Source organism: Rhamphochromis sp. 'chilingali', assembly GCF_963969265.1.
Source record: "Rhamphochromis sp. 'chilingali' genome assembly, chromosome: 11".
NCBI classification, from domain to species: Eukaryota; Metazoa; Chordata; class Actinopteri; order Cichliformes; family Cichlidae; genus Rhamphochromis; species Rhamphochromis sp. 'chilingali'.
This window is the reverse complement of record NC_137938.1, coordinates 12,989,273-13,014,642: the sequence shown is the minus strand read 5'-3', so window position 1 is coordinate 13,014,642 and position 25,370 is coordinate 12,989,273. Positions and strand designations below refer to the sequence as shown.

General features: G+C 39.5%; 1 protein-coding gene across 10 annotated transcripts in view; it reads left to right on the top strand.

The window, feature by feature from the left end:
* The window catches only part of LOC308404971 (CUB and sushi domain-containing protein 3-like), a 251,895-nt gene that overhangs the window by 108,552 nt on the left and 117,973 nt on the right, over positions 1 to 25,370 (top strand). For all 10 annotated transcript variants that reach the window (XR_013973240.1, XM_080895307.1, XM_080895306.1 and 7 more), the window contains 12 exons: positions 401 to 595; positions 1,006 to 1,144; positions 2,545 to 2,732; positions 6,303 to 6,491; positions 8,258 to 8,374; positions 14,897 to 15,112; positions 16,397 to 16,585; positions 17,371 to 17,540; positions 18,605 to 18,761; positions 21,643 to 21,834; positions 23,302 to 23,428; positions 24,523 to 24,725. Coding sequence is in view for 9 of the 10 variants with exons in the window: in XM_080895307.1 (XP_080751433.1) it covers positions 401 to 595; positions 1,006 to 1,144; positions 2,545 to 2,732; positions 6,303 to 6,491; positions 8,258 to 8,374; positions 14,897 to 15,112; positions 16,397 to 16,585; positions 17,371 to 17,540; positions 18,605 to 18,761; positions 21,643 to 21,834; positions 23,302 to 23,428; positions 24,523 to 24,725 (2,082 nt within the window). In the remaining variant the exon portion in view is untranslated. The remainder of the gene's footprint in view (positions 1 to 400; positions 596 to 1,005; positions 1,145 to 2,544; positions 2,733 to 6,302; positions 6,492 to 8,257; positions 8,375 to 14,896; positions 15,113 to 16,396; positions 16,586 to 17,370; positions 17,541 to 18,604; positions 18,762 to 21,642; positions 21,835 to 23,301; positions 23,429 to 24,522; positions 24,726 to 25,370) is intronic.

Sequence of the window (25,370 nt, the reverse complement as noted above, 5' to 3'; positions counted from 1 at the left end):
GGCAGATTACAGCTGAGTTTTAATAAGTGTAACCCTAGCACAGCTTTTCCAGTCAAGATTTGAGCAGAAAAGCTGCAGCATAAGTTAGGTTAATAGTACCTTTATAAACAAAAAGCGCCATTTAGTACTGTGGAGGTAGTGCTTAACTCAGATGCCTTATTGCCTATGCAGTGCCATTGTAATTCTTTTGCTTTTCCTCCGGTGCAATTCTCAACAAGCTTTAAAGACAGAGGCTATTGTCAACCCTACGTGTATAGAGCAGACCTTTGTATGTTCTTTTTTCCTCTCTTACGGACAGCTACATCCATTTCCCTTATCTCTCTACTACTCAAAGACCCAATTTCTCATTCACACAAGAGCATTTGTCACTAGATCTTGTTCCCTTTCTTCTCATTACAAGCTTTTGGGCATAATGAGTGCCCTGACCCTGGCATACCGTTGAACGCTAGGCGCTTTGGGGACAGTTTCCAGCTGGGGAGCTCCATCTCTGTTGTTTGCGAGGATGGCTTTATCAAGACACAGGGAGCTGACACCATCACATGCCATCTGGAAGAAGGCAAGGTGATGTGGAGTGGACTCATTCCCAAATGTGAAGGTAATTAAATTGTAATTGCTAACAATTATGTGAATGAGTATAAGTTAACTGCTGAACTGGGATGAGAAAGAAAGAACAGAAACATGATAAAAAAAAAAAGTGAGTGGGTTAGTGTGGAACACGGAGTTCAGTCCATCTAAACCGGGCTAGATTTATTTTCAGGTATCTGTAACTCCAGGCCTTTGGTGACTCATCCTATAAGTGTTTTCTTTCAATATTTTTCATGTGGGTATGAACAGATTACCGAGAGGTATCATCTTTAAAGCAACTTTTTTCTCTTTTCTACCTCTCTCCTCTCCTCTCCTCTCCTCTCCTCTCCTCTCCTCTCCTCTCCTCTCCTCTCCTCACCTCTCCTCTCCTGCTTTCTTTGTCTTCTTTATGCCCCCTTAAAACTCCTTCCACTGCTCCAGCTCCTTGTGGAGGACACTACTCAGGGCCATCTGGTGTCATCCTCTCCCCCGGGTGGCCAGGCTACTACAAAGATTCCTTGAGTTGTGAGTGGGTCATTGAGGCCGAGCCGGGACGCTCCATCAAGATTAGCTTTGACAGGTCTGTATGACAGTACTGCAACAAGTCAGCCACTGAAACAAAGACACATGTAGAGTGACAAAATCTGGAAAAGGACTTAATTCCTGGTGTAATATAATCACATATTGTGCTGCAGTAGTCATATACCTGCATGCAGACAGACACTCATGTATATATCCCTTTAGTTTATGCATATACAGGACATGTACACAAACATAAATGGCTCCCCTTGGCTGTGGAAGCCTCTGAGTTTGAAATAGAAAGTCAGAGGAGGAAGAACAGACTTTGGTCTAGTTTCCAAAAGTGTTGAAAGCCTCAAGTAATCCTTTATCTTGCTTACCCGCTTTGCTCACTTCCTGAGAGAGCTTCAATAAAAGAAAGTGGGGAAAAAAGGAAAGGGAAAATCTTGGTTTGAAATCTTTATTTCTTAATATTAATAAGTGAAATCATGAAATTCATTCATTCGTTCATGTTGTATAATTGTTGCTTTTTCAAAGGGCTGCCTTTACTGTGACTTTTTTGTTTTGTTTTATTATTTATAAAATTAACCCTCTTTTCCTCTTCCCTCACTTAAAATGAGCACAGGGTTTCTCATGCCTGTTTAAAGCATTACATCTATGATGGCACTATACTCGAGGCAATCTTCACAGTTTCTTATATCAGTGAGATAAGAATGCATAAATTTCAGTCAGGAAACGTCAATAATATTGACAGATATATCTGTGTTGATCCCAGTTGTTTGATGGGGGGGTTAAGAAGGTTGCAACAGATGCATAGCAATGTCACATTTCCAGGAACTGTTCCAATTATTGTAATTTTTGCTGTAGCGCTTTTTTTTTTTTACCCATTGCAGAAAATTAGGATGTTTTTCTGTAAAAGAAATTACATTTTCTTTTTACAGCTTGGTAATACTGTGTTAATATTGGGATAAAAACAAGTGACTTAATTACAAAAGAAATATCAAGTAAATACGACGCAATGACCCGTATCAAGACTGGTTACATCTGGAAACACCAGGTTATTACAACTTTAAAGCCAGTATTAAAAAAATCAAATACACTGATATTATCATTATATTGCTCCTGCCTGTTAAGAAAACGAGTAAATCACTAGACCTTACTGCTAGACCTTCTATACTAGTACTAATTGGTTTTGCCTTGTAAGTTTCCACATCACTACGCTCAGTTTGTGAGGCCTTATTAACCTCAATATAAAAGTTTCAGTGTAATATTACTCAGCTCAACCATTGTTGGTACAAAATACAGGGATATTGCTGTATGTTTAAGTGGTTATAACTTCTTGTTTTTACCTTATTACCTCAGTATTGTCACATTTTTACCAAACTGTATGAGGTAACCAAATTTATTTTTTAACAAATATGTATACTTAAAGTCCATCTGTCCTTTTGTTTAACTTTTAAGGTTTCAAACTGAGCTCAGTTATGACTTCCTGGAGGTTCACGATGGTCCCAATCTGCTCTCTCCTCTGATTGGCTCTTTTAACGGAACCCAGGTCCCTCAGTTCCTGTTCAGCAGTAGTAACTTCCTGTATCTGCTCTTTACCACCGATAACAGTCGATCAAACAGTGGCTTCAAGATCTTCTATGAAGGTGAGAGTATAGTGCTATTGCCTGTAATTTCTTCACAACAAAAAAAGGATGAGATGAGATGGTACACATTCAGTTCTATAATTAGACATAGAGAATAAAATTTTAAACAAGTTCAACTGTGCTTCAGCTAGAGGCACTGGAGACTGGTTGGTCAGCTTTTCTGGTAGCACTTAAGTTTCTGAAACCAAATGCCAAGATTAAACTTTGTTGAGGAAATATTTCAGGTCTATTACATGTCAAGAGCACTAGTATTACCATAACAAAATGCCTCAATTAGCGTGGGTTCTCTAACTACATGAGTTCAGATTAGTTACTGTGATTAACATTTAAAGGTGATACATTTTAAATTTTTCATAAGTGCTTAGCTTAGCTGGAGAGGTCCGCTCTGCTGTTTTTAATTTTAGATCATCTCTTGTCTAGTGTTAAAGCCTCACAATTCACAGTGTACATTTCATGCTGGTTATTAGTTTACCTGGGGCTCTTGGCTCTTTGGTAAGGCAAAGAGGCAAGCTTTGTATATTAACTGTAGTCACTTGTCGAATATTGTCGGTTGTTTAGCTTTGACTATAAAGCGCCTTGAGCAGACTTGACACTATCTGTATAAAACTAAATTGAATACAACTTCCATAATTCGTCTCATCAAAGGCTGTGCACTCTTTGAATGTTTACTGTTTATGATAGGTTTGTTCGTTGAGCACATAAGCTTTGTCTTCAGTTGTGGCATTGCATTTAATCTCTTTATGATTGTGATTGCTGGTGCAGAAGTCAGACTCAGTGTAAGTTCTTAATTGAATGTAACTTCATTTAGCTTGATTTATAGTGCACTCTGTGCTATCATTCTTGCTTGGTCTATCATTGAGGCATAGCATTATGTCTGTCACTGCTGCTATATTTATCCATACATATTTTTCTGCTACTCGTATTCCCTCTTTGAGTCTTTTAGAAAGTACTGCTGGTAAATATTTTGTGCAATAAACAAACATAAAAGTGGCTGTTAATGATGTCCTGCAAAGCAGTTGAACATTAATTATTCTGACTTCTTGGATAGAAGCTTCACAGTGGTCAATATAAATTATCCAGGTAGGGGAGAAAATCAAACACTGTGCTGTAAATGTAAACAAACACTCAAAGGAAAAAGGACTCAAGTTCAATGGAGTGAAAGGTTTTTTTTTGTCAACAGTGCACTTGATGTCTGTGGAGCTGTGATCCCAGATGACAGTGACTATGTGGGATTGCACCTCTGTACCGACTGGCAACCCAAATCTATTGTTAACAATGTACTGCCACTTGTCAGGTGCAAATGGTAGCACCGTGCTTTCAAATACAAGGTCGCAGAGTAAGGTGAAGTTAATCTAATCAAAACAACTGAAGCAAACTATTAGCTCTACAAGGGTACTTAATTTGAAATAAGACTCGGTATACATCATTATGCATTGAATGGTAGTTTTTGAAAAGTCTAGTACAAATATATTCTGGACATACTGTGATTTATTTTCACAATTGTTTGCACTAGCACTATTACCCCGTCACTCCAATTTGATTCATAAGACAAATTATGTCTCTGTTATTGACTGAAGGCAGGCCACAAGTGCTTTTGTCTTATTACGTTTCAATCTCGAGTGCATTTTGCTTTTGTTGATGAGGCCGTCGAAAAGCAATAACAGTAAGATCATATTAGCTTCTTGCATTGCCTTTTAGGACATATCTTATTGCCAAAATACTTCTGGGAAAACTAGCCTACTTCATTTGTAAAATTAGTCTGCAAAATAAGGGTTAGTTATCCTGTGAATAAAGTAAGGCACAGAAGCACTACATCATTCCCTTTATGTCTAGGAAAATTCGACCTCTTCAGTTAAATAAAAATTACAGCATGCTATACAATTATTTTAGCCACAAACATTTAAAACATACTACACGGTAACATATTTGACATGACTCCATGGGCTTGGAGATGTAAGGAAATTATTTTCCCACCAAATACCTGCACCCTAGAGGCTACTGCTAGCAGTGATCAATGACTGCTCTGCATATTAAATTCATATGATGTATGATGAAAGTAGTGCAAAGCAAGCTTCCTACAGAGGCTTACACGAGGATAGCAATCTCTCTGTTATCACACAGGTCGGATCACACTAGTTATTAATGACAATTATCTATGGCTTATAAATCTTCTTACACCATGCAACTCTGCCCTATTGCTACAAGGAAATTCTGCAGGTCATACAGGTAAACTATATTATGACAAAGCTTTTCAGATTATATATTTGACTTACTTTGAGTGTTTGTGTTTTGAGCTATAGGTCTCTGCAGGGAGTGCAATTACATGTGTATGTGCTGTACTTAAATACATGCAGTGCTCACAGTCACTGACACCAGATGTAACATGTGAACATATGCCTGTTTTAAGCTATATCTTTGTTACTTTGACTTTACATAAAATAATAAACTGTCTCTATAATTCCAGAAAATTAATCCTTCCATGTTAAGATTCTTCCTCGCCAGTGGCCTGACAACCGCTTACACAACTACTGTCAGTCAGTGGCTAAAATCAGCATATTTTTAGTGCATCAAAAGCAACCCTACTTGGAAGAAATCCAAAAGGCGGTCCTGGAAATCACAGGGAAAATGGGGGCATCTCTTTACAACTTGCATCACTGCAAATTAAGAGAGATGAAACTAGCTCACTGTAGGAGTAAAACTATCAGGCAAATGTGCTTTTGTTTAATAAAAACTTCAAGTGGTCTTCCAGTAGCTGACTAGTATAGAAGGAAATGAAGTGGACGCGCAGTTTCACCAAGGTCATACTCTGAATTCGCTCTCCCCATGAAGCTGCTGCCCTTTACTATCCCACAGTACCTGTCTAAATGGCATGAAGATAAAACCCTGTTTTTTTTAAAAATCAAAGAAGCTGACAGCTCTATCAAGGTTATTCAGGAAGAAACTGTTAGGCATTATGGCAGTCAATGCAATAGTTCATTTTTCTGCAGTCTCTACTGTGTACTAACATAGCCTGGTTTGAAGAGTCGTTTGTTTGTCATAAGAAGATTCTTTAAAGTTAACAGTAAAAGAAAGGCAAAGTAAATCTTTTTGCGTTCTATATTATGCATGCGACCTGACACCTGCCTTTTGTTGCTGTGATTTTTAACATCAAAGCTTCGATCTGCACTTTTTTAGAGGGAAAATGTGACACGGAAGTTTAAGTGAATGCAAAAATAGAATTGGCATTTCATGTTTCATGAATGCTGTGACTTCAATCCACCTCAGGAGTGTAAAGGTCATATTATATTTAGTATCAAAATAGAAAAGCCGACGCTTTTACAGTAGTGCTGCTTAATACCAGGTGCACACGTGCACACAAGAACTGTGAAGAGTGTGGCTCAGTTATTTTAATAACAGTCACGAGTCAAAAACATGCAGCTAGTTCATGCATAGCTCAGTGCAACACTAAACACTGCATCTAGAGCCTTTGTAACCTGTGTGAAGAAGATCCAGATTTTACATGAGGTAAAATCATACATAACTTCCTTTAAATACCAATGTAAAGAGAATGCTTCATTTTCATTTCTACAGTGGTCACATTGGACACATACTCCTGTATGGATCCTGGTATCCCAGTGAATGGCTTGCGGTTAAGCCACGACCTGTCCATCGGCTCAACTGTGACCTTCCAGTGTGACCCAGGATATAGACTGAGCCACGAGGAGCCTCTAGTTTGCGAGAAGAACCACTTTTGGAGCCACCCACTGCCCACTTGTGATGGTATGTATGCATTCCTTAATTAAATATTTCAGTGAATATTTAACATACATTTAATAGGATGTAATTTCTTTGACTTACAGTATGTACTGACAGTTTTTAATCGCAGTACTTAAAGGATATTGCCACCAGTAGATGGCACAAACTCTACAATGGCAATTATGTTCCTTTGATTCTTCTTAGTCCTAAAAAAAAGATGCACTCTGACAAAAGGTAAAGACCCAGCAATGGGTGTAGCAACATTTAGCACATAGTAGGTTTGACAAATAAAAAAGGTGCTGCCTTTTATTCATAAAACACAGTGCCTCTAGTGCTTTACTGAAAAACTTACTGAGGTGTTGGAAATCAAGTGATATGGAAGACAAATTTTGCCTCACATCAGAACATGGGGTGCAGGATGTATAGATGGATTTGATTTGATAGATTTGATAGGCCAAATAATGCCCTGGGCTGTATTTGAGCAATGTTGCTTCTTGTGCTGTTTACATTAGTATCACACCTGAAGAACATTTGTGAAAATGGTCACGGATCACTCAGCAGAAACAAAATAACAAGTAAAATACATGCAACGTTTGGCATGCCGCACATATGACTCAGTACCACACTATAGTTTCACACCAGTGCTTGTTCTGAAACTAATTTTATATCTGGGAGCATATTTTTGCCAAGGTATGTGCCAGACTGGTGCCAAATGCATTGGCTCTCTGCCTATGGAGCCTCTGAAGTAGATCGTTTTCCAAGCATACTCATCCACTTTTAATGACTTTATGTAATTTTGGCTCATTAATAAAATATTTGATGTAATTTAGTCAGTGGGTAAGGATTCAGGCCTTGATGTGTTGTGTTCGCTGGAAGGCCTGTGGGTGGAAGGAGAGAGGTTTCGAGTAGGGGGTGGGTGTGTACAGCTGCGGAGCCCAAGGCATCCCAGTTATCCTCCAAAATATCATCTGACATCCATTACTTTAAAAATGTGTACACTCACAACAGTCCTACTTCTAATATTTGTCAACTCTAACTGTTTTGAGGAAACTATTCATGAGCTTGGTTGCAAAACCACCCGTAGGTCAGAGAGCACGTACATAGGCAGATGCAAGAAGGAAAAAACCCACAAATCTTGTCACATTTCATTAATGCTGAGTTCAAAAAAGCTCTGCCCTTTATGTGAAATGACAAAATCTAATGACAGCATGAGAAAAAGGTTACAGGCTTTAACAGTGTTCAATTACACCAGTTAACCTTTAGACACATTAATCCTTACCCCACTGATCCACATGCGTTGTCCCTTTCTCTTCTTCATTTCCTCTACATCGGTACAACTAGATTATACCTGACTGAAAATGAGTTGAATGGTAACTGTGTCTCTTAAAGATCAATTTCTACCTTGAAGTGACAATGATTCTAAATCCAGATGAATATGATAATCCTCTGAATATGCTTGTAAGTTATTTTGTGTTTTAACGAAATAGATGATCATGTTTTGTAACAATTTCTTTCAGTTTAAGATACCATGAATTAAGAAAATCTGGGTGGATAGCTAAATGTATGAATAATGTATTGCCATGTTAGGTACTAGGGCTGGTTTGGAGTGCACACATGTGGCAGATTTACAGGTGCAAATAAAAATAGCAGGACAGGATGTGATATGACTCAAATGCATTATTCATCTTAACCTCCCCTCTGTCTTCAGGTGAAGGATTTATTGGTTCATTTACAATTTACCCTTTTTTTCCAGCAACAGTTATCTTTCATTATCTTCTTGTTCCATTCAGCATCATGTGGTGGTGATATCAGGGGACCTGGAGGGATCATCTTATCACCTGGCTACCCTGAGCTGTATCCTAACTCTCTAAATTGCACATGGACTGTAGAAGTCAGCCATGGAAAAGGTAGGAGAATGCATCTATATATTTGCATGCAAGCTGTTAGGAACAGCTAAGATGCCCCAAACACTCCACCTTCCAAGCTGGAGGAAGATACACATACCACACCCTCTTTCCCAGTGGGTTCAGACGGCGATTTTATATATAACAGTTTTTATTTATCTAGTCCTTTCTACAGTGAGTCGCATATTTAGTATTCTCAACAATGACCAAATTATGTAACAATAAATTAAAAGGACACATCTCCCTCTCCTCAAAAAGGTTCTAGAGATATAAAAGTGATTTATTATTATAAACTGAAAAGAGTGCAACATGTACATTTAATCAGGCAAAGATCATTTAAATGCAGGGCTTTTATTATTGGATGGTAGCCAGGCCATGAGTGGTGGCTCCACAGTGTAATGGTTTACGCATTTGGGTTCGCTACTGAAGGGAAACACAAATCCTTTGGTGGGGTTGAATCAGGAAGGTCAACTAATAATATATCCACTGGATTGGATATGCAGAGTATGTGGTAACCCAGAATATAAGTAGAAATATTACACAATGTAGTGTTCATTCACTGCTCTTTTTGAGTCTATATTAAATTGTTCAGCTCATTTCGTTCCTTCCTGTATAGCAGCTCTTCTATTCAAGAAGTGTGTGTGTGTGCGTGCGTGCGTGCGTGCGTGTGCGCGCGCGATAGAGACTTGTATTCTCATATTTTAGAAACTATTTGTCCAGTATACTTTGAACTTTGCGATTGAATGCCTGGGAATGCAGGGATGTACATTCCTGAGTGTGAAGTTGCTTTTTGTGATCTTCTCTCTGTTACTAGGCAGTAACATACTTTATAAATAAACTATTTACTATGATAGCTACCATTGCTGATGCTTGCTGATGTGACAGTGGGCACATCCTCTAGTTCAAAAAAGGTATGTGCCGTGTGCATTGGTCCTTAGTGTGAAGAACAGGATCTTACATTCTTCTGATACTTTTTTTTATGAACAGCTTCAACTTTTAAGCAGAACACCTGCTGAAGCAAATCTTGTATCTCAGTTTTATTCACTAGTCGCTCTTTGTTTTATTACTTTAATTCTGTTATCACAGCACTCACTGTCAATTATCAGTGTGCCATTCATTATTATTTGAAAAGCACACTGAACTTATCACAATGCTCTAGCCGTATCATCACATTTGCCCATAGTGTTTCCTATTATCCATTCCCAAATGGCCTTTTGAAAGTCAGTCCTGTTGTCGTACCTTTATTTTCTTTTGAGTTACCTATCTCGCTGTTCTTGGAGTTTAACACCATAAAATCATATTATTTCATTTAAATCAGTGTTTAACTGTTCATGTCATTTCTCTCTTTGCCATATAATATTGATGCAATTAAAGTCCATGTATTTCAATCTAGTAAGCCCTGGATGGCAAGTTTATAGGTTTATCTCTGTGTGTAACTCATATAGGGAGACTGAATCCAGTAATTTAGGGCTTTACCCACTGACATCATGTAATCCTTCCCTGGATAACTCTATTTTTCTCTGTTATTTCTTTGTGATGTTTATAGCATTAATTTTTTTTTATCAGCATTATCTTTTTAATTTCTTACATGGGTCTTTTAACTCTCAGCAATAACTGGATTCATCATACTTAACTGCACCCACAAGTCCAAACTAATAACATCGAGAAATAATGAATACCTCCAACTAACTGACTGATTATAGCTCCACTTGGCACCAGTTCTAATATCTCACAATAAGTTATTCAAAAAACAAAACAAACAAAAACAAAATACTACAGACAGTCAATATCGATATCAATCAAAAAGGAAGAAAACGTGAAACTGAAAACTCTTACAAATATCATCTCATCTTAATCATGTGATTAAATCAGTAGATTGTGTATGTTTTTAAGAGATCAGAGTCTCAGAAGCTTGGGCAGTTAGATTGAATTTTGCGCGTCTGTATTCCTACATTGCGCGCCAATATAGTAGAGTCCCCACAGGGTGTTAGTGCAACCTCTTATTACAACATACTGTAGTTATACTTGAGTGACCTGTAGCATTTGTGTGAATAAATTCCTTTAAATTACACATAAGTGTCATCATTTTGGTAAAACTGAAAACGGTGAATCATGTCATTAACATTATAGAGCAGTATATTTGAACAGAAACAGAAGTGAGCTCTAAAAGTAAAATGAATCAATTTTGCTTCCACAGAGACTATGATTCACATCTCTCTCTCTCTCTCTCTCTCTCTCTCTCTCTCTCTCTCTCTCTCTCTCTCTCTCTCTCTCTCTCTCTCTCTATATATATATATATATATATATATATATATATATATATATATATATACATATACATACACACACACACACACACACACACACACACACACACACACACATACGTATTAGGGGTGCAACGATACACAAAATTCACGGTTCGGTTTGATACTTTGGTGTCATGATCTGAATGAGGGTGGGTGAGGTTCAATTTGCCGTGTTGCAAGGAGAGCTTAACTTCTGTCTCGCTAGCTTGCCCTGCGCTCAGTGAATCTGTGTTCGACTACTCCGTCTAGGCTGCACTGTCGAGCGCAGAGCCACTGAACGCTCAACACAGACAGCATCGTTAGAAGGAAAGTTGATAAAATAAATTAAAAATTTTGTATTGTTTGATACATATGCGTACCGAACCGAAAGCACTGTATCGAACGGTTCAATATCAATACGAGGATTGTTGCACCCCTAATACATATACATATACACTCAACAAAAATATAAACGCAACACCTTTGTTACTGCTCCCATTCCCCATGGGATGGACGTAGAGACCTAAAATTCATTCCAGATACACAATATAACCATCCCTCCCAAACAGTGGTCACAAATCAGTCCAAATGTGTGGTAGTGGGCACATCTGTCATATTGAGATAATCCATCCCACCTCACAGGTGTGCCACATCAGGATGCTGATCTGACATCATGAGTAGTGCACAGGTGTACCTCAGACTGCCCACAACAAAAGGCCACCCTGGAATGTGCAGTTTTGTCTCACAGCAAAATGCCACAGATGCCACAAGCAATGAGGGAGTGTGCAATTGGCATGCAGACAGCAGGAATGTCAACCAGATCTGTCGCCCGTGCATTGAATGTTCATTTCTCAACCATAAGCCGTCTCCACAGGTGTTTCAGAGAATATGGCAGCACATTCAACCGGCCTCACAACCGCAGACCTCGTGTAACCACACCAGCCCAGGACCTCCACATCCAGCAGGTTCACCTCCAAGATCGTCTGAGACCAGCCACCCAGACAGCTGCTGGAACAATTGGTTTGCACAACCAAACAATTTCTGCACAAACTGTCAGAAACCGTCTCAGGGACGCTCAACTGCATGCCCGTCGTCCTCATCGGGGTCTTGACCTGACTCCAGCTCGTCGCCGTAACAGACTTGTGTGGGCAAATGCTCACATTCGATGGCGTCTGGCACGTTGGAGAGGTGTGCGCTTCACGGATGAATCATGGTTCACATTGTTCAGGGCAGATGGCAGCTGAGAATGTCCCAGTTCTTGCATGGCCAGCATACTCACCGGACATGTCACCCATTGAGCATGTTCGGGATGTGCTTGACCGGCGTATACGACAGCGTGTACCAGTTCCCACGAATATCCAACAACCTCGCACAGCCATTGAAGTGGAGTGGACCAACATTCCACAGGCCACAATTGACAATCTGATAGACTCCATGCGACGATGTGTTGCACTGCATGAGGCAAATGGTGGTCACACCAGATACTGACCGGTTCTGGGTCCCCAGACCCCCAATAGCGCAAAAACTGCACATTCCAGGGTGGCCTTTTGTTGTGGGCAGTCTGAGGTACACCTGTGCACTACTCATGATGTCAGATCAGCATCCTGATGTGGCACACCTGTGAGGTGGGATGGATTATCTCAATATGGCAGATGTGCCCACTACCACACATTTGGACTGATTTGTGACCACTGTTTGGGAGGGATGGTTATATTGTGTATCTGGAATGAATTTTAGGTCTCTACGTCCATCCCATGGGGAATGGGAGCAGTAACAAAGGTGTTGCGTTTATATTTTTGTTGAGTGTATATATATATATATATATATATATATATATATATATATATATATATATATATATATATATAGCAAATACTAGCAAATAGACAGAACATGAAAAAGAGAAAGTCTAAATGGTCCCTGGACAGGATTTGAACTTTTGACTTGCTTCTCAGGCCATATTTGAGCCAACCAGTCACCCGTCAGCTCACCTGTTTTGGCTATTGAGATTGGATGACTTGTTCACCACAGCCTCCAAATTCACCACAACATACACAAAATCTCCTGGGATTATTTTCTCTGCTCTTTAATCGCTGTATTGTATGCTTTTACCTTTGGGCAATCAGCAAGAAATTCCACTTCAGAGGTAGTAGTTATGCAACTAGCCACTTTTTATTAACCAGCACGTGTACAGACTGTATTACAATATTAGAAAGTCTCCTCACAAGATTGGCTCTTGATTAATTGGTCATTTGCCTTCATGCTCTGTAATATAATTGGCATTTTACAGAAGACAATCAATCATTTCATTTTGTTATTTATTCTAGAGCCATTTGGGGCTTTCTTTATTAAGTGAGCCAAGCATTGTGGAGGACATTATAGAGTCATATTCCAACAGATTCAACAGATGGCATTGAAATGCCATCACTGATGGTGCTGAAAAGCAGCCAAGTGGCCATCATGGATAGAATGAAGATGTTGTTATTGGGTCTGAGTTACAGTGTGATAAAATGGAAATATACTGTTTATATAGGCCTTGTTTACTTGCTTAAAATTTCAGTTGCATTTTATTGATGGAAAACATCATCTTCACCAACCTGAAAACAATTTATAGATTCTGTTTGCTTCATTGACTGTCAATCATTAGTTATGCTCTTTTCTTGGGAAAATCTTTCACTGGCAAGCTAGAAGACAAGTCTTTGTTTTACCAGGTTCATTTTGAGGTGACTGCATTCAAATTTAGCCCATTTCCTTAAATTTAAACAACAACATTAATTCTTAACCTTATGCAGCACTGTGCAGGAGTCTTGAACGGCCACTAGTTTCTTTATATTTTATATTTTATATCCAATCAGTCAGTGCTCCAATGAGCAACAGTTCTCCTTTTCTGAAGATTTTTCAAAGTTTTTTCTTTGGAAATTGACTGAATCATGATACAGATACCATATCTGAAATTCATGTCATAAAGAAAAGGGGGGAAAAATCCATCAAAGACCTGGCAGAATCTGATAGATGCATCTAGATCTTTAGATAATCACTCTACTGTTTACTGCACAGGTATGCCAAATTACACAAAAACTGGACTAGCAAGAGGTCCAAAAGGTATGAAATAATGAATTCAAATTTGAAATGTTTGGGTCAAATCATCAGTGAGTGTCAACAGTGAGTTTCTTCAGCTATTTGTACAACATGATGAAGGCTTGGTCATTGTATGGGGCTGCATTTCAGACAGCGGTCTTGGGGATCTTGACAGAACTGATGAATTATAAAAACAGAAACAGAGCAACAGATTTTCATCCACCTGACATCCAAAGAAGAGCTCTGAATGACCTTCCAGAAGCCTGCAGAACTGTTATTGATGATACTGATTAATAGAGTTCAGGCTTTGTTGAAAACTGTTAGATTTTGTATTGTTGATTGTCATTTATGCTTAGAAATATTTAACCATATATTCTTAGAGGTGTATAATCAATTGTGTAGTGATAGTCTGCAAACTTTGTGTGTATTAGAGAGCACTCTGGGAGCACGAGAGAGGTCGTACCTTGTCTTATTGTTTTATGGTAGGATAAACGTAGCTACGTCTGTTCTAGTCTAAGTGCTTTAAATGCTGGACTTCCTCACCGTGTTATCTAGGGTGAGACTACCCTCTTCCTGACCAAGGATGTTTGCTTGTGTGCTTTTATGTTATATGACCCTTTGATCAGCAACACACACACACACACACGGTACTCTTTGTTTGTATGTAGACGTCATATGTTAATGAACCTATGCATATTCATGTAACCTCAATAAAAAAGCAGTGTTACGGGGGAGCGGTCGAGAGCAACTGGGGTCAAGCGAAGGAACGGCGTCTGTCCGGTTCTCTCCCGTGCACGAGAAACATGAAAAACTTTGCCTACTTCGTGTCTTGCTTGCGGTGTAATTATATTGTCTTCAACGTTCCAGCGAATAGGTTCAAGCTACAAACCTATCAAAAACATTCAATCTTTCCAATGGTTTTTTTTTTTTTTTTTTTTTTTTTTGCATGTTTCAATAAATCATCAAGCCCATTTCCCATTTTCCTAGCAAACTCTAAAGAAATGGGGGTGGCTGAAGACTTTTACACAGTACTGTCAGTCAGTATGAACATGAAATATGCATGTTACCATGAATTTATGAATGACACTGTTCCTTTCAGTTATTCTTTATATATTCCTGGAAACCTCTATCACTGGACTTTCCTATTTTCTCCTCCAAGGTGTCCAATTCACTTTTCACTCCTTCCACCTGGAGGATCACCATGACTACCTTCTGATAACAGAAAACGGCAGCTTCGCTCAGCCACTCGCTCGCCTGACTGGCTCTGAGAGGCCTGCACCAATTAATGCTGGTCTGTATGGGAACTTCAAGGCCCAGCTACGCTTTATTTCTGACTTCTCCATATCGCTGCAGGGATTCAACATTTCGTTCTCAGGTATGAGTCCATATGTGGGCTATGTCTGTAGAAGGAATGGAGGTGGGAGTTGTGGTAGGGCAGGAAAGGTTTTAGCAGAGGATGGAGGGTTGTGTGGAGGAGGTAGAAAAGAGGACTAAGGGTAATTAAAACGAGGGGTAGAAAGCAAAAGTGAAAAGCAGTCACAGGCACGTGGAAAGAGACAGTTCTTTCATTGATGAGATCAAAAGCACTAAGCCTCTCTAAAGTGTGCATAAAGTAGCATAAGGAGTGATTTGTCGGTCAGCAGGCTTAAGACAGACCATGCCTCAGGCCTGCGTCAGTCAGAGAAGGATAATTAAGAGACAACAGGGTCATGCAGGTAGAGGGTGTCTGATCGTGAGGAGAATGATCATCAAAGCATTGCATGTGGGCCAGTCTCCCGAGGACTGAAGACGGCAGAAGGAGAAGGAGGTGTGTACAGAAATAATGGGCCCCCCATATCGATGGTAAGAAATGGAGAATTAAACAGCCGTAGATACACGGTTTAGAGAGCTAGATAAAGGGACAGAAAGGAGATGAGACAGATGGTGATGCTGAGTGTGCAGGGCTCATAGAGAAGGTCGGATAAAGAGTGAGAGAGGAGAGTGACACACAGAGAGAATAGCAAGGTAGAGAAGCCTTGTTTCATGAGCATCCGGGTTAAATGTTTGCCTGCTGTTCACTGAAGTGAGACATATCTTATGAATCCATGAATATTCATGAAACATGATTTGTGAATATATTTTTGTCTTCTTTCATGCTCTGCAATTAGCATCTATATAGTTCATTATTAGAATTCGTTTTTTAACCTTTTATGACCTTTAATGAACGTCTGCCAAGGCCATCATTCTACATCCTACACTTGATTGCTGCTTTAATGTTTTGCGGTGCTGAAATCAATAGGCTCCGTATAGTTCTGCATACTGCCAGATACAGACCGTGAGAGAAATGCTGATGGGAGTAAGACCTTTTTCCTCCTACTCCTGGGCTGCATTTTCTCAAATTATAAGGCCACCAGCAGCCCCATGTGTAAAAATATTTCACTGAGAGTGGCCTAGTTTTTAGAGAGCTCATTCTTTATCCCGACAACCTGGAATCAAACGTTTGGCTTCCCAGCCTGATGAAGATTCCTTGAGCAAGACAGGTAATCCCCACAAACTACAGTGCTGCTTTGCCTGAACATGTCGTCTTTTTTGATGGAAGCAAACAAGAAGACTGGGAGTTATTTTCAAAAGAAGCAATAGATAGAGGATTCGTAATAAATTTTTGTTGTCTTATTTGCAGAGTATGATCTTGAACCTTGCGAGGACCCTGGAACGCCTCGGTACGGCTGGCACACGGGCTCCAAGTTTGGCATTGGCGACTCTTTGTCGTTCTACTGCAATACGGGCTATCGTCTGCAGGGGGCGAGGGAGATCGTGTGCCTGGGAGGTGGGCGCCGCATGTGGAGTGCCCCTCTGCCAAGGTGTGTGGGTACGTGGTCAACTGCTTTTATTCTGTTTCCGTTCTTGTTTATGTATGTGTTTATGCAACTAGCCAGTGTCAGCTTTTAAAATGTATTCAACACAGATGTAAACTTTCTTATTTGACATTTAAGAACCCAGCAGAATTGGATTTATGTAAGTAGACTACAGTTAAAAGGATAGACCTGTGATTAACTGACGTGAGCTGCTGGGTTAAACTATCTAGGGAGATGTCCTTTTCACTCATGAAGGCTTAAAGGCAGGTCAGTTACATTCACATTTCAAAAGGTTACTGTAGGGATTTAGTCATTGTGATAGTGTACCTAGCATGTTTTTGACATTGACCTGGTCTTGTGTCAGACTTACAGACTAAAAGTATCAGTGCATTTGTTGCATGATAAATGCCATGTTCTGATGTCCCTGTCTTTGAAAGTCTGGACTTTTTTTTCTGTACAAGTTAATTGTGGTTAAGTAATTTTCTGCTATTTAGCCCAGGCAGCAAGGCAAGTGAATGTTGTTACATTAAATATTAATTATTTAATAGTCTAATCTATGTTTCATAATGTGTCTGTCTCAGTTAAAAAATGATTTTCACGAGGTAAGGTAATAAAAAGGGATGTACACTTTCTCATTTAAGTAGAATGTGTGAAATATACTTTTATCTTGTTAGGAAAAAGCTAATGAACCAGTTTTATGGTGTCTATTAATTTTCGTGAATGTATTCCTAATATGTTTAAGCAGGTCATATTGCTGTGTAGCTGATTGTGTCTGTTGTTGGGGTTTTTTTGTTTGCAGCTGAGTGCGGTTCAACAGTCTCCAACAATGAGGGAGTTCTTTTGTCCCCCAACTATCCAATGAACTATGACAACAGCCATGAGTGCGTGTACAGCATTCAGGTCCAAACAGGAAAAGGCATCAACATCACTGCCAGCACCTTTGAGCTTGCTCAAGGTGATGTTCTCAAGGTAAGCAAAGCAGTCGCTCATCTTTGCTGACACAAAGTAGATAAGCAACTTCAGTTTTGTGTCATTTTTAAAAATTGATGTTCAAGTATGCAAGCAAGGTCTTGATACTTTTTATTATTTGCAAAAAGAAGGATTGCATGGGAAAAAAATGCAGAATTGTTTTGTCTTAGACGTCTGAAGGTCACGTGACAGCATCAGCAGCATTTGCTCGTGGGCATTATTAACAGATTTGATAAGCACCACACATGTAATGAAAGTGGCTGTGTTGTTCCCACCTCACAGCTGGAGTGCACTATTTATTTATATATATTTTTTAGATGCAGATGTTTTGTTATTAGTCCAAAGCACTGTGGACTAGTATCTGTATCCATCTAGTAATGCAGCTGTATAGTCTCTTGTACTCAGTCATCTCGGGAATATCTCAAAAGTGGAAAACATTTTCAGAGAGGTAGATTACCTTTAAGAAATGGAAAAACAAAACAGAGCCCTTCTGTAACGTTTCAAAGGAAAGAACACAGAGCCTTTTGTTTTTCATTTTTTATTGTTTCACAGATATCAGTCAGGGAAGCATGCTTCTACTTAAAGTCATTCTTTCATAAAATAATAAACAAGTAAATAAACACAACATCAAAGAAAGATTCAATTTCAAACTCATGTTTCTAAGAGCCTTGAAAAGCAGTGGAAAGAGTCAACTGCCTGCCTGAAAATAAGTAGTTAAATAATAAAGAACATTTAATATTTGGTGAATATTTGTTAAAATATTTCTACTTTTAAATGGTATTAATTAAAAAGACAAGTTATTCTTCCAGACCATCTGTCACGAGCCTTGTTAGCTAAGCTCTACAGATATACTCTCAGATCAATGGAATGAATTATGGATGCTCCTTTCTTCATTATCTCATTTTATTTAGGGCATTGGCTTGGCAATAGAGATGTCATATAAAATCGGATATATGACACTAATAGCTTCTTTTTAATCGTTGCTGTCTTACTTCAGTATTAATTTTTAATTCTTAATCAAAGCAACAAAACACTCCCTCGTGTTCCTTTCTGTCTCCGATTAGCTGTATGACGGTAAAGATGGGGCAGCGCCACTGCTTGGCACATACACGAGCACGCTGATGCAAGGTCTGTCCCTTACCAGCACTTCCAACTATCTGTGGCTTGAGTTCTACTCTGACCACGAGAAGACGGCTGCAGGTTTCCGGCTCATATACCACAGTAAGTCACATTTCATTTCCCTGGGGGAGGAGGGCCCTAAAGCTTTTCCAAATGAGTGAATTTAGCCTCACTTCGGGAGCCAGGCATTTGAAGTAGCAGAATTTGAAAGAAAATTTTAATTGACCCTCACCCCGCTTCGCTGTGTCTTTCACTGTCAGGGTATCCATTAAACACAGCATGGTGTTTCTGCTCCACTCCAGCAGGAAAATTGGCTTTTTTCTTTCTGTCCTTTCTCAACCTCTGTCTCTCTCCATGTGAGTCCTTTTTCTCTCTTTTATTTTGCTCTCCACTTCTGCAATTAGCGTCCTTGCTTGCCTAACTGTACCTTGTTAAAGCAGGTGAATTATTGTTAGGACTGTTTGAAGTCACTATGCTGCTGTTTGCGGTTTGTGTGTGTTGCCAGTTTGTATTTGCATGCACTGCATAGGGTGTGTGTGTACAAATCCACAAGTGCATGTGCGCATTAAAAGTTTCGGTCATTGCTGTAAGGGGGGGCAATAATAGATGGGGTTTTCTCTCCCCCCTAATTGGCTTGCTGACTGTGTGTTGTTGCTAACCATTTCTAATTTATTACTGTGAAGAGAGAATGTTTTGGCGACACTGCATTTTGCCATCCAATTTAAAGTGTTTTTGTCTTTCACCTGCAATTGTGTGCTCATTGAGATCTCTGAAATCTTTTGGTCTACCAGTAAGCTTTCTAATGTAGAATTCAAGAGAGTAGTTAGGATGAAGTTCTGGTTTTCACTTTTGATCAGTTTTAAACTTTTGAATGGTTTGAAAATAATAATAATGAAAAGGGTTTTTTTTGATAACTCACAGTTCCTATGTCTTCAGCTTTCACTCTATGATAATGGCGCCAAATGTGCAAGGTACAACTGGTAATAGATATAAGAGAAACGTTTTAACAGTTTTGCTGTAAGATTCAGTTTGGCATTAGTTGTGAAGGGTTTGAGGATTCGGAGCCTGACAGATCTGCAAAAATAAAAAAAGAAAATGTACATTAATCAGGAATGTGGGCTCATTTGCAACGGCTATATAAATTGCCATCTGTATCTAAATTAGTTGTGAAGAAATGGCTTAATTACAGGCTTCCTTTTGAGTTACAGAATACCCCGTAATTAAGTATCACATAATTGGATTTCATTTGTGATATTTTTTCTTATCCATGGATGCACACAAGGTAAATGGCACAATGTAAGCTGTATCTCTCAAGTGCAATCATTTGAGCCAAAATGAAAAGGGTTTTTTTTTTAATGTAAGGAGAACTGAGTGATGTATGAGCAGCAAGGGGGCAAGGGGAAGGTGGGATATGGTCAGTTTAAATCTTGTCAGAACATGAAATCTTATCATGTTTTCATGACTCCTTCCAAAAGTGCTGAGGTAATTTCCTAAATGTGAGCGGTAACTGCTGGAGATTTATACTGGGCATGACACTTGTAATACTACCATAACATCTGGCATGGGCACGGACCTCGCGGTGAGACGAGACCATAAATCAGCACTGCTGGGTTTATGTGCGGCCACTCTTGCTGCATAGCGGAACACTTTAGTACCTAAAAGAGAGGAACAACATATGAAGGCCATATTCAAGCATGCTGAATATGGCTCACTCCTTGGCGGCCGCTTGTCGGGGCCTGGGGCCTGGGGCTCGCTCGGGCCCCTTTGGAGGTGGGGTGCCCCCGGCCTCTCGGCCTGGGGCTCGGTCACTCAGGCACAGCTGGGGGCCGGCGGAGCTCACGGGCGCGTCACTGCAACTCCCCCTGACTTCTGCTCCGCGGCTGCTGGGCGAGCCCTCATCTGGGACTCTCCTCAGCTCTTACTGGAACAGTGGCGCGGCTGCCCCTCTGTTGGTCTTCCATGGTCTCTTGTGTTCTGGGGGCCTCTGGATGTCTGGAGTTTTGATCTCCTCCATACCCGCTTCACACCCTGGAGGACGGGGCTGTGGCCCCCCCACACTCCCTAGCAGATCATTACATGGAGAAACCTTTGGAATGCAAGCATGCTGATCCACACAGGTATGCACACATGGGTATTCACAGACGCGGACTAAAGCTTTCTTGGCTGCTGCCTCAAAGCACACTGTGCGCTGTCTATCTTGCGTGCTGCACAATATCGTTTATTATTTAGTAAATATTGATATCTATGACTAGCTAGTTTATTGTGATGGTGCTTTGTTTTCTCTATTATTATGTTGCTCTTTGTTGTTTGCTGTCTCCTCTGTTTGTTTTTTTTGTTTGTTTGTTTTTTTTTCTCCATACAGGTGACCCAGGAGTTCTTTTTTTTTTTTTTCTCTCTCTTCCCCCCCCCCCTTCTCACCGTCTCTTCTCCCCTTTGGTTTTCTTTCTTTCTCTCCCCCTCTTTCTCTCATTCATTCCCCCTGTCCTATTTATTAAAAAAAAAAAAAAAAAAAAAAAAAAAATGACAAAGGATGAACTGAAGCTCTGCCATCACGTAATGTCGCATACTGCTGTTTCTGATGTCATTTAAAAAAAAAAAAAAAAAAAGCATGCTGAGCTAAAGATTTATCACATTTTCTTGTTTGTGGCTTGTTTAATTTCCTCTCCCCAAGCGTTCCAAGTGGATAGGCTGTTTCTCAGTCATAGCAAATGCCCACACTCAATTGAACATTTAATTATGAATGCCTAATTATGGTCTCTGTCCAAAGGAAATCTTTTATTGCTGGTAATATAATAGGACTATGAACCCTCATCTGTGCCCAACGGGAAATCGATACTCAAAGCTAAATCCATACCTCTTTAGAGTATAGATAAATGAGTACTGGTTCATCGAATGACAGTAGACTTTGTTACATAGTACTGTGTTACATTAATGTGTTGGTTCTTATCACCACCCTATCCCATTCTTCTTCTTTCTTGTCTAGGTTTTGAGCTGTCCCACTGTGACGATCCAGGTGTGCCACAGTTTGGCTTCAAAATCAGTGACCAGGGTCACTTTGCTGGAGGTGCCATCACGTTTGGCTGTGACCAAGGTTACACTCTGCACGGCTTTGGCATGCTAAAGTGCATGACTGGTGAAAGAAGAGCGTGGGACAACCCTCTTCCTTCATGTATAGGTAATCCTTTTTGCCTGAATGCTGAATTTTTTTCTGTTCTGTCTGTCTAGTTATAGATAATAAGATAATAATAATAAAAGCTACAAACAGCGGGGTCTCCATTCTATGTGTCATAGTCCAGAGGATGGAGACCCTGCTGTTTGTAGCTTTTATTATTATTCAGAACAGCCACTGCTCAGCTAGGTGTTAATCCAAAGGATTTATCCCAACATGATTTGTTCTTAATTGAACTTTGCTGAAAGAAAATACGCCGCTTGTCATTTGGTAAGAGAATTTAAATGGCTTTGATGTTTTCTCGTGAATAATTGATCTGTGTGTGTGTTTTGGATGCAGAACTGGCTGTATGGAATGATTACGAACACTATAGTGTTATAGTGTATAGGATTGCTATTGAGCTTTCGCTGTGTTGCCGTACCCCTTTCGTCGAATGTTTGATTCGAATGTTTTAATCCCCCAGCAATTAATCTGCGTTTTTCTACAAGTAAAGGAATAATTATCGTATCTTTTTTTGTCATATTGAGACTTGGACATAAAACACAGTCCTGGCTGTACTTTCATATTCAGAACATGCTGAGACGGAAAGATAGAGAAATGATAAAGCTATTACCTGCACGCTGCTCAAGTCTGGAAGGTGTTGTGAAGCAGTGTCTGTTCCTTGATGTCTAGCAGTGATGGATTAGGGTAAAAGATGATTTACAAATTCCGGACGTGTGCAGAATTGCACTTTTAATGCCAATGCTTTCCACTGCTGGAGCATTTCTTCTTTATACCATTGTGATATGTCTAATACAACCGCAATGAGTAAATAAATAGATGTACTGATTAACTGGATAACAGTGCTGTGTCACTGAGAGATCAATATTAATAGTGAGCTGTGGTGAAATGGCATTTCCATTCATTTCCCCAGAGCCACATCCTCGTTGCCATCAAGGTCTTTTACATCTGCCCGGCATAATGATACTGATTATAGCCCACCAATGTAGTGATCTAATGCAATTTTCCTATTAATTAAGTGGCGTTTATTATGTAATATAGATAGCAAGACAATAACCAAGGAAGAGACAAAGTAGATTGGATGATAAGATATCCGTTCGGTTATTAACGTTTGTAGCAGTGTCATTCCTACTGTGTAGCCTGGCCTCTATAGTCTTTTTAACCAAATTAATGATTCATTAGGAAGCAAACATGTTTTGTATCTCTGAGTTTCTCTGCTTAGACAGGAAGCCGCAGTCTCATTACCTGTTAGGATTGTTCGCTGTGGCTAAGCTTAAATTTTTGCACATTGTACCCTCAGAGCTGCAGTGAGCTGGCATCTAGTTGTTAGTTGGTGTGTGTGTTTGTGTGTGTTTAACTTATGCACATTTTTTTGTCTGTGGAAGAATCTTGATTTTGTATTGTGCAAGTTTTGTATTTGTGCTTCAATATTTCTGTGTGTGTTTGTGTGTGTTTGTGTGTGTGCGCATGCAGCGGAGTGTGGTGGCAGTTTTAAGGGTGAGTCTACTGGGCGTATCCTTTCTCCTGGCTATCCCTTCCCCTATGACAACAACCTGAGATGTACCTGGACAATTGAGGTCAATTCTGGCAACATCGTCAGGTAACTCCGATGTCTACATATGCATGCATGTACTGCATATTTAGGATAAATGTAATTTTGTTTATTTTCTTTATATTGTGCTACATGATTAATAACGTTTGTATTAATAATTTTCGAGTTGTTGTTAATTAAGATGTGCAGGAATTTGTCTAAAAATGCAAATTATTCATGAAATGGATGGTGAAAGAGAAAATAAATGATTTAAAATGAACTAAGCAGAGCATCCAGTGGACTATATGTGTGTTAACGTTAGAAGGATTTTAACAGCAGTTTAAATATATACAAGGAAATTGCCTAGAACTAAACTGCGGGGAGATGATTTAAATGCATCATAAATTAATGGAGGTCAGATAACTTGCCCTGACTTCAAAGGACTTAAAGATGAAAACATCCGTAAAATGTTTGCATGAGATGTTGTAATGTGCAGTTAAGATTTTGAACATGAAGAATTCGCCTCTCAAGTTAGATGTCATCAAGAAAAACGGCCTGCAGCAGCTCCATTAAGAATGATTGTGTGAGGGACTTTGTAGACACTGTGACAGCACCCAGAGGAATATTACTGGGACATGGAAGCTTTTTTTTTTCTTCCTTTGTTTTGGCTGAGAGCTCCCACTATTACTGTGAAATAAAACCGATTTGGGCTCAGAGGTCGAAGTAAACATGATATGATTTCATAAAGTCAAGCACACATTCTCTGTGAGATGAGCTGCTTCGGGCCATCTCTTGATGAGATTGCAGATAAGTCTGTGGTCTCATAGTGTAATTCTGACTTTAGAAGAAGTTGATTGATGATAGCAAATCTCAGCTAAAATGCCCAAAAGCAAAGGGACATTGTTTCTAGAATTAATTGAATCTTGCTAAGTTCAACACCTATTTGGTGCCCCAGCTTGAGGGGTTTTCATTGTATTTGCAGTGTACGATGAATGCAAACTTCATTTACGTCAGTACAAAAAGAGAATACAAGAATTGATTTAATGTTAACTCATTCTAACCATATGTAAGCTAATAGAGAGTTTGCATATGGTCAGCGATAGAGACTTGCGGTGAACTAAAACCAAACTATGCCAACAATCTTTTGTGTTCACCTCTTTCAGCCTCCAGTTTCTTGCATTCGACACAGAGGCATCCCATGACATCCTGAAGGTTTGGGATGGGCCTCCTGAGAATGAAATGTCTCTGAAGGAAGTTAGTGGCTCACTGCTGCCTGAAGGAATCCACTCGACTCTCAACATCGTCACCATTCAGTTTGAGACTGATTTTTACATCACCAAGTCTGGCTTTGCCATTGACTTCTCAAGTGAGTGTATCTTGCGAGCTACATAGCTATGTGGTAGTATTTTTTTTCCCTTGATCTCAATAACAGTTTCTGCAAAGAGTTGAGAATAGTGTGATTAATTCAATGTACAAGTATGTTGTTTACCGCTGCCTAATGTCTTGCTGAGCAGATCTGTATAAGGATCATCACACAAATTCAGTGCATGAAAGGAGTATGCTGAAGCCTCTTTCTCTGTTGACTTCTAATAGATTCCCAAATATTGTTCTTTTCCATTTGTGTCTTATGGATCTCTTAGAATAATTTGTAATAATGTCTTGATGAGCAGTGAAAGTCTCTGATATATTACACTTCACTGCTGACTGTCTACTATGCAATATTTGCTGCTGTGACATAATGCATTTGCTTTGCTGATGACTACTTTCAAAACTAAGCATCTGGAAGCAAACTGAAAATGAAACAACATGCATGCCAAATATGATGAGCTTGTAATGTTTTTGTTTTCTTTAGCATACAGGCAGCCTAATACAAAAATCAATTATATGGGATTTACTGCACTGCGCTGCAAAATGGAACTGATTCTGCAGACATGCTGTACTTAAATACGCTGCTTGCCTGAGGCTGGTGGTTTTCAGAACTGAATGCGAGTAATAGGGAAGGGATGATGGG